The sequence below is a fragment of the Aulostomus chinensis genome, chromosome 1 (assembly GCF_037954235.1).
Source record: "Aulostomus chinensis isolate RoL2024-O1b breed Wild chromosome 1, RoL_Achi_v1.0, whole genome shotgun sequence".
NCBI lineage: Eukaryota > Metazoa > Chordata > Actinopteri > Syngnathiformes > Aulostomidae > Aulostomus > Aulostomus chinensis.
The window spans coordinates 56,125,061-56,134,941 of NC_141320.1; the positions used below are offsets into that span (position 1 = coordinate 56,125,061).

Sequence of the window (9,881 nt, forward strand, 5' to 3'; positions counted from 1 at the left end):
CATAACAGCTGGAAGCTCTTGCTTCATTTGATCAGCTATCATCTGGAATCAGGACTCGTGGGTCCAGTGGTCCTGAAGGACTGGAGGGTCAGAACAGCCATTTGGAGCAGGACTGTGAGGACGTCTTTAGTCTCATGAGAGCTCATCTTGATTGGTGCCCCAACTCCTGGTAGAGTCCAGATGAATATGATCAACAATATGGCCGTCATCACCGATAACCTGCAGTATTATTGCTAACAACACCTAAATATTATATTCTGAACGAGGAGCTGTAGCTTGAATATCTCCTAAAACAAACTGATTCTTTCTAAATACTTTTTAAAGGCGTGTTCTGCCCAAGTAGAACACATGATTTGTTTATCTGGATGAAATAAAAATGGATGAAAACGTCCAGAACATCCCTTCCAATTCTGATGTCTTCAACTGAAAGAACTCTAACATTTCTAGATTAATTCCCTCCAGTAAGGTCTCATTTGCAGCTCTGCTCTCCCTCCACTACTGTTCAGTGTAGTATTTATTTTACTGACTACTTCATTTACAGGTGGTAAAACTGTCTGGTGTTTCCTGAACTTAACTGAGTGCTGCTCAGTAAAGTTGCCATGACTTGAGATTCTCTTCCTGCTGGGTCCATTTCAACATTCTTATCCTTCCTATCATTGGAGATAAAGTATCAGTCAGGGCTGTACTTGATTAGTACTGCATATAGTACACATCAGTCACTGCCATTACACAGTGGAATGGTAGTTGAAGTACTGTTTAGCAGCAAGCTGAAAACTGTTGTGGTCTTTGACAGTTCTCTTGTTTCTGAATGAAAATCCTGTGAAGGAGAATCATGGAGACATCCTAAAAATGGCTGAGGTCTCTGAGCTGCAGCAGGTCTGAGCTGCTTTTGATGCCCAGATGATGAGGAGGCAGTGAATGGTGGGTTTGGTGGAGCTGGAAAAAGGCTGCAGGTGGTGAGGGGTCTGCTGGTGTCAGGATTTCCTCTCCAGGTCTGAGGGCTCCCCCCTGCAGTTCCCACAAACACCACAACAGTCCAGGAACCCCTGCAGATGGTGGAGGACCATGATGACCCCGATGCACCATCAGGCCATCAAAAACCAGTCCTGATGGTCAAAAAGGTCCCTCCACTCATCCAGGGTCAACTCTAGAAGAAGCTTCTGGAACAGATGAGCAAACACTCTCAACTAGAAATCCTGATGTAAACACACTGGCAAACCAACGTTTACCACAATGTTGATTTTTACAATTTCCTTCAATGTTTGAAAAACATCAAAGTGGACAGAAGCCCAGATGGTCCAAACCTGTTTCCTGTCTCCTGCCATTGTGGAGAGCCTCTGTTCTGTCCTGCTTCTGTCCAGTTGTCTCTACTGAGCTCCTCTGCTGGTTCCACCTTGAAGAGGGTCTGAGCTAAAACTGAACCTTGGGGAACTTCAATCTTTGATCTCAGAGTTTTGTGTTTGATCTTTGCATTCTTTCTTTGATCTCACCTGAGACAAAGACATAGAAGCTCAAGCTGCTGTTGAGGAGGCCCTGATCCTATAGTGGTCAGTACTCTGCGTTGTGGCCGCAGCAACCCCGGTTCGAATCCGGGTTACGGCAGCATGAGTCAAACTTCTTTGTGTGTATTGATGGACACAAACCAAGCAGAAATTTCCCACAATGCAATAGGGCAGTGTTTGGTCAGTGTTGAGCAGGCGTCAGTCTGACAACAATGTCATTTTATTGTGTCATCACCTAACCAGACCCAAAAGTAGGCTCAGGTATCAGTTTCTTCTCAATGCTAATGTCTGCTAGCTTAGTCTGCTACTTTGATGGCTCTGCCTGCTAAAAGGTCCAGACCCAAAAGGAGGCTCAGGTATCAGTTTCTTCTCAATGCTAACGTCTGCTAGCTTAGTCTGCTACTTTGATGGCTCTTCCTGCTCAAAGGTCCAGACCCCTGGATGTGGTGGTTCCTACCTGAACGTAGGTTCTGTCAGCTCATGTTGTTAAATCAACTCACCAGGAACACCAATAGATTTCAATGGACTGACAATGAGTCTCATTGAATGGTAAACATGTCAAATATGAAGTCATCACCTGAGGAGGTCTGCTGCTGGAATGAAGCTCCAGATATTCACAAGATATTCTAGAGCTTAAAATAAAGCATTTTTATATTTGATTTATTGTTCATCAGCCTGCTTCACATTGTTTGATTTTATGTGTCCTATATTAAATAGAACTTTGTAAACGATCGTCCCTCAGGATGTAGAGTGATGTCAAAAAGTCTTCTCTCAGCTCTCCTTTCCTCTGAACAGAGGAGTCTCTGCTGAGGTCGTCCCTGTCAGAGTCCTGACGTCTCTTGGGATGCACCCAGAGACTCAGGCAAACAGAAGACAAGGGGAAGTGAAGTCACCTGAAAATGAGAGGGGAGGTTCGACATCAAACTAAAACAGGAAGAACAGGACACAAATGGGATATCAAAATAAGACAGACCATGAGACATGACCCCCCTCCCATGTGTCAAGTGTTTTCTAGCTCAGGGACATGTCTGGACCTCCTGGAGCAGCCTAGTGTCCTGTGAGCCATTTGTGAACCCTCTGGAGAAGTCAGTCATTAGTAAAGAATTGTTGATCGTACTTTGGTTTCCAGTGGCAGCAGCAGGAGGGAGGAGCTTTGTTATTTCCTGTCATTGTTCTCTGTTCTTGGATCAGGAGTTCGGTTCTTCACTGTCTTTTGGTTTACATTTATGTCTTCAGGACAGGCAGGGATCTTGGTTAGTTTGGTTTGTTGTGTTGGCTCTGCTCACCTCCGAAGCTAAATCAACTGCTACTTTGTCTTTGGACCGTCAAGTTGGCTGGTTTTCTTGAGAGTGGAAGGTGAGGGAGCTCTCTCTCTATCGTGTGTGGCCCTGGTCCCCCCAGACCAGGACCAGGACACAAAATAAAAGACAGACTCTGAGACATGACACCCCTCCCTGCTGCTTCCAGCTCTTTATATCGAGCCCCTCCTGCAGTGGTTCACAGACCACAAATATTAAAGGTGTCCACATAAATGGAGAAGAACACAAGGTGGCGCTGGACACTGATGATGTTTTAACATGTTGAAGTGAGCCCCTAACACAGGACCTGCATTAATAAAACTCTTTGAAACACTGAGAAGCTCTGCTGGATATAAATTCTCCATTCTAAAACACAGGTTCTGACCTTTAATCCCTCACCTCCAGAACTCATGGAGGAGAACCTCCACCTGGATTGGAGCCAGAACTCCTTGAAGATGGTAGAAGAAGAAGGAACTCCATTTCCTGTCTGAGTCTGAGTCTCAGGATTGATGAGCCTGAGAAGAGAATCTGACTTTGAAAAGTCTGACTTTTTAGAATCCTCTCAGGTGAGCAATTATTTTTAGGTGGGTGTGTTTGTGTCTTGATTGGGGTCACGTGACGTATGACGTCAGAATGAACAAACTGGGGTAAATTAATAAACCCAAAAAATCACAACATATTTAACAACCAAAATGAAATGAGAGCACATCTCAACAGTGTCAGTCTGGAGAACTCTGAGGTTCCAGAGAAAAGATCCACGATTTGATCCTTTTGGAATGACATTGTGAGTTTGGGTCCTTGCTGTCATTGTTCTCTTCAAGTTCTATGTTCTCAAAAAGTAATAAAAGTTTCACCAGCCGGACAGAGGCGCAACGCTACAGGTTCTCGACTCAGAAGAGGATTTTATTTGAAGTCAGACAAGTTTTCTTTTGACTTCAAATTTCATGTCAAGATCTCAATAAATTGGAAAAAAAGCAGTGCCATCAGAGGGAGAAGAAAAGGTGGATTTTCAATAGAGATCTGGTTGAAACCAGCAATTTTGATTGATGTTCAATAAATCTCAATCATGTCAAAGCAAACACAACCTGAGAAAATATTTCTGATGTTCTCCTCTCCTGGGGTATCTCGCCAGTAGAGGGCAGCAAGAGACCAGGTTTCTAGGTTTGTTCTCTTGTCAAAACAGACGTTTCAGTGAATGTTTGGTGATTCAAAAATGTTCCTGAAGGTGTGGAAAACCCACATCAAACCTGAATGAGCCGGTCTCTGATGATGGTATCAAAAGGACAGGACTGTGGTGCTGAGCGGTCCATTCAAATGTATTTGTCTTCATTTCGCTGTATTGTTCCATCTACTCACTTTAGGTGGTTATTCTACTAAATTCAGTGTAGAATCAGTAGAATCACACAATAAAGCGAGGATATCAAAGTAAACTTTGACTTGCAGACGCCCTCAAACCTCCCACACATTGAGTTGAGTCCAGAGTTTTAAGTTGCACTTTTAAAGTCGTCCAGCAGATGGTGCTGTTCAGAATCTGAGCCTCTTTGATGTTAAGCCCCGCCCACTCCGCGGGTATCATTCAAATGTTTTAATTCTCATCATTCCTTTGATGCGTCTGCGTTCGAAATCGAGAGTATAAGACCCGGAAGTGACGCAGCATTCCTCAGTCGGCCGTTGCTGGCGGCAGTGACAACCAAACACTGTCGTCAGCACCGGTCTGCACTTTATTTTGGACCATTAATGGCTTTTTCCTGCACTGATTTCCGTCTGAGGACCAACCAGAATGTGTCTCTGCTCCGATACAAGGCGGGAGAGCGCGTCCAGGTGAGTCGACCGCAAATGTAGGAGCTTGTACCTTTGAAGGTGACGCAACAATTCGAACAACCTTTAGCCATGGGACTGCTAGCAAGTTATAGTTCAAGAATTGTCAATGAAATGAAGGTGGAGGAAAACACTGCATGGTTTCAGGGGGAAAATATAGGATTATTAGTCAGTTAAAGTTATGCTAACCTGCGCTAAGCTAACCTATGTGAACAATTATGTTAACCTGCGCTAATCTAACCTATGTGAACAATTATGTTAACCTGCGCTAATCTAACCTATGTGAACAATTATGCTAACCTGCGCTAATCTAACCTATGTGAACAATTATGTTAACCTGCGCTAAGCTAACCTATGTGAACAATTATGTTAACCTGCGCTAATCTAACCAATGTGAACAATTATGTTAACCTGCGCTAATCTAACCTGTGTGAACAATTATGTTAACCTGCGCTAATCTAACCTGTGTGAACAATTATGATAACCTGCGCTAATCTAACCTGTGTGAACAATTATGTTTACCTGCGCTAATCTAATCTATGTGAACAGTTATGATAACCTGCGCTAAACTAACCTATGTGAACAATTATGTTAACCTGCGCTAATCTAACCTATGTGAACAATTATGTTAACCTGCGCTAATCTAACCTATGTGAACAATTATGTTAACCTGCGCTAATCTAACCAATGTGAACAATTATGTTAACCTGCGCTAATCTAACCTATGTGAACAATTATGTTAACCTGTGCTAATCTAACCTATGTGAACAATTATGATAACCTGCGCGAATCTAACCTATGTGAACAATTATGTTAACCTGCGCTAATCTAATCTATGTGAACAGTTAAGATAACCTGTGCTAAACTAACCTATGTGAACAATTATGTTAACCTGCGCTAATCTAACCTGTGTGAACAATTATGTTAACCTGCACTAATCTAACCTATGTAAACAATTATGATAACCTGCGCCAATCTAACCTGTGTGAACAATTATGATAACCTGCGCTAATCTAACCTATGTGAACAATTATGTTAACCTGCGCTAATCTAACCTGTGTGAACAATTATGTTAACCTGCGCTAATCTAACCTGTGTGAACAATTATGTTAACCTGCGCGAATCTAACCTGTGTGAACAATTATGTTAACCTGCGCTAAGCTAACCAATGTGAACAATTATGTTAACCTGCGCTAAGCTAACCTATGTGAACAATTATGCTAACATGCGCTAATGTAACCTATGTGAACAATTATGCTAACCTGCGCTAATGTAACCTGTGTGAACAATTATGTTAACCTGCGCTAAGCTAACCTGTGTGAACAATTATGTTAACCTGCGCTAAGCTAACCTATGTGAACAATTATGATAACCTGCGCTAAGCTAACCTATGTGAACAATTATGCTAACCTGCGCTAATGTAACCTATGTGAACAATTATGCTAACATGCGCTAATGTAACCTATGTGAACAATTATGCTAACCTGCGCTAATGTAACCTGTGTGAACAATTATGTTAACCTGCGCTAAGCTAACCTATGTGAACAATTATGATAACCTGCGCTAAGCTAACCTATGTGAACAATTATGATAACCTGCGCTAAGCTAACCTATGTGAACAATTATGCTAACATGCGCTAATGTAACCTGTGTGAACAATTATGCTAACCTGCGCTAATGTAACCTGTGTGAACAATTATGTTAACCTGCGCTAAGCAAACCTATGTGAACAATTATGCTAACCTGCGCTAAGCAAACCTATGTGAACAATTATGTTAACCTGCGCTAATCTAACCTATGTGAACAATTATGTTAACCTGCGCTAATCTAACCTATGTGAACAATTATTTTAACCTGCGCTAATCTAACCTATGTGAACAATCATGTTAACCTGCGCTAATCTAATCTATTTGAACAATCATGATCACCTACGCTCATCTAATCTATTTGAACAATCATGTTAACCTGCGCTAATCTAACCTGTGTGAACAATTATGATAACCTGCGCTAATCTAACCTGTGTGAACAATTATGTTTACCTGCGCTAATCTAACCTGTGTGAACAATTATGTTAACCTGCGCTAAGCTAATATATGTGAACAATTATGATAACCTGCGCTAATCTAACCTATGTGAACAATTATGATAACCTGCGCTAATCTAACCTGTGTGAACAATTATGATAACCTGCGCTAATCTAACCTGTGTGAACAATTATGTTTACCTGCGCTAATCTAACCTGTGTGAACAATTATGTTAACCTGTGCTAATCTAACCTATGTGAACAGTTATGTTAACCTGCGCTAATCTAACCTGTGTGAACAATTATGTTAACCTGCGCTAATCTAACCTATGTGAACAAGTATGATAACCTGCGCTAATCTAACATATGTGAACAATTATGTTAACCTGCGCTAATCTAACCTATGTGAACAATTATGTTAACCTGCGCTAATCTAACCTATGTGAACAATTAAGTTAACCTGCGCTAATCTAACTCTGGAATACACGCCACCTGTTTAATAGCTTTTAACATAATACACCACTCAAAGTTTGAACCTCTTTGTTTTTTTGGTTTTCCTGTCCTTTGACCTGGAGAGTGAATTGTGAAGATTAGCAGCAGAACATTGAGGAAAGTGAACGTCTGCATTCAGAATCCTGTTAATTTTACTGGGTGGTAAAAGTTGAGATGTGATGATGAAGGCTTAGTTTCCTGAAGCTCCAAACAACCCTGTGAATCACTATCAAGGGATCATCTCTCAGTAGATCAGCTCTTGTTTGTTCTAATAATTCAAGTGAGGTGTTGTGCACCCTAGAAAGGTTGATGCTGACCCGTTTAGCAGTAAATATTAACGGGTGACAAGTTAAAGGAAAAACCAACATGGCTGCTTGGACAGATATGACATGGTTAATAACCTGCTCCTCCTCTGTGCTGCAGGTGAACTTGACTCCCCCGCAAGAGGTCCAGGGGCCAAAGAGAACTGGTCCAATCCACCAGCAGCAGGAGAGAGAGACCTTGAGGGACCGCTCCAAGATCCAGCAGCAGCAGGGTGGAGGCAGACGGGGAGGAGCCATGGGGAACCCTTCCAAAAATGGAAATCGGTGGTGCAGCCCACCTCGTGATGAGAGGCAGGAGCCCCAAAAGGGAGAGGACGCCGCACACAGTATCCCAACGGTAAAGTCCCAGTCATTGTCACCGCCCGTCCTGGCTGAAATCTTGGTGACTGGACTTGAAATCTCATGTTGTTTTGCTAGCCTGCTGCAGGGGACCATTCGAGGAGCCGAGGGGACACGTGGGGCCGCTGGCGACCCTCCCGCCGAGAGTCCAACTGGAGGGACGGGCGTCGCAGCGCCGACGTCACAGGTAGGAACTTTCAGCTAAAGCCTCTATCTCACAGGATCGGGACTGAACTTCAACCCCTTATTGTCTTTCTTTCCCTCCAGTCAAGCGTGGACGTGGCCACCTGTCCCCTGCTGCTTCATCCAGGGACCTGACCAAGTGTGTCAGGAAGCAGGTCAGCAGGCTGTCTGGGGTTCATGCTCTGATTACTTCAGTTGTTGACGGTTTGTTGAATCGGCGAGTTGCCGAAGAGCATTTTGAAACTGTTTTTAATGGTCTTTCAGAGCCTCACCACCAGAGAGATGAGGCAGCATCTGGACAGGCTGCTGCGGGACGTGCCCAGCAACAAGCAGATCTGGGACTGGGTGCAGGTGTGTGTTTTCTGGTTGTGGGGTTAGGGGACCACATCGGTCTGTTGGTCAATCATGGTGAACCTGGATTGTCCTCCTCTCTTTTTCAAGCCAACCTGGATGAAAGCCAGACCGCTTCTGTGGAGTTCCTCAGAGCTTTGCTGACGACTGTGCAGGTCTGCCGTCGTCGGTACGTGGGACTCATGTGTTTTGTTTGTTTTTTTTGACTGTCCTCATTTGGTTCTGGGTCGTGACCCTGCTGACATGGAATTGAATACTCAGAAGTTTTCCACCAGTTTATCTGCTAGTTTCAGGCGAGCACCGCAACTGTCTGGATGCAGGACGGCTGACTAAGAGAGTCAGGCTTCTCAAGAGGTTTCTGACCGATGGACCCAAACAACTTCAGGCCCTCTTGGCCCTCTAGCAGCTGATGGCAGAGATGCATCACCCCAAAAGTGAGTGTTGACCTCCTGACCTCCCTGGAGGGTGGGATGAGTCTTGTGTTTTGGCTCCAAAGCCCCTAAATCAGTCCATGATAAAAGCTGCTCTGTTGCTGCGTCCCCGCAGTGCTGCTCCTGTCGGTCTTTGATGTCCTCTTTGAAGAAGATGTCATGTACACCGAGGTCTTCCTCAAGTGGCGGGGAAGTGACGTGCAGAGCAGTGAGCCTTGGAATCCGTGCGTCTCTTCTTCACCTGGCTGGGATAAGTTGAAGATGATGGCCCCCCAAGTCCTCACCGGGGCCCCAGGGGCTGCACAGGCTGCTGGAAGGAGCCGAGGACAGTTTGGCCTGAGAGGCTGAACCACTGAGGTGAACCATGAGAACGACTGGAGCCTCTTTTCATCTTTTTAAATGCTTGTCTAATTTTTAAAAAAAAATCCAATTGATTGTGTTTTAAATAGTTTTTGTCCTTTTTGTTAATCAACAATTGTAACTTTATTCTGTTTTAATGGGTCCAGATGGTTTTTTCTTTCTTTTTGTGCTTGTTTTTGGTTTTTTAAGGGAGTTTGTTTGTGGGAAAATAACCTTGATACCTAGAAAAAAGCTCCCGTCCACTGTCTGTCTGGCTGCTCTCAGGTTTTCTTCCAACCTCAGCCCTTCACCTGGTAGAAATCCACATGTTCTTAGATGTTCATGTTCCACATGTCGATATTTGCAGACATGCGTTAGGTTTGTGTCTGTTCAGAGATTCTTGGGGTAAATAACCGTCCCCACAGGTTTTCATCTGTCTGAATCAGTTTAAATACATCCCTCCACACTTTGATGTGTTCATCAGGTACATATCTAGATAGAAATGTGGACCACCATCAGGTACATATCTAGATAGAAATGTGGACCACCATCAGGTACATATCTAGATAGAAATGTGGACCACCATCAGGTACATATCTAGATAGAAATGTGGACCACCATCGGGTACATATCTAGATAGAAATGTGGACCACCATCGGGTACATATCTAGATAGAAATGTGGACCACGATCGGGTACATATCTAGATAGAAATGTGGACCACCATCAGGGACGGATCTAGATAGAAATGTGGACCACCATCGGGGACGGATCTAGATAGAA

The 9,881-nt window shown here is 43.7% G+C and overlaps 1 protein-coding gene across 3 annotated transcripts; it reads left to right on the top strand.

The window, feature by feature from the left end:
- The first annotated feature begins 4,401 nt into the window (after positions 1–4,401).
- On the top strand, positions 4,402–9,610 carry LOC147272304 (uncharacterized). Of its 3 annotated transcripts, none has more exons than XM_086209539.1 (8): positions 4,402–4,621; positions 7,557–7,793; positions 7,874–7,982; positions 8,063–8,133; positions 8,243–8,329; positions 8,420–8,498; positions 8,605–8,763; positions 8,876–9,610. In XM_086209539.1, the coding sequence occupies exons 1-6, from the start codon at positions 4,538–4,540 to the stop codon at positions 8,471–8,473; spliced, it is 642 nt and encodes a 213-aa protein (XP_086065665.1). In that variant the 5' UTR covers positions 4,402–4,537; the 3' UTR covers positions 8,474–8,498; positions 8,605–8,763; positions 8,876–9,610. The 3 variants fall into 3 exon arrangements, with proteins under 3 accessions (XP_086065665.1, XP_086065751.1, XP_086065590.1); XM_086209625.1 differs by having other exon boundaries at positions 8,623–8,763; XM_086209464.1 differs by having other exon boundaries at positions 4,404–4,621; positions 8,617–8,763; positions 8,876–9,607.
- The last annotated feature ends 271 nt before the right edge of the window (positions 9,611–9,881 follow it).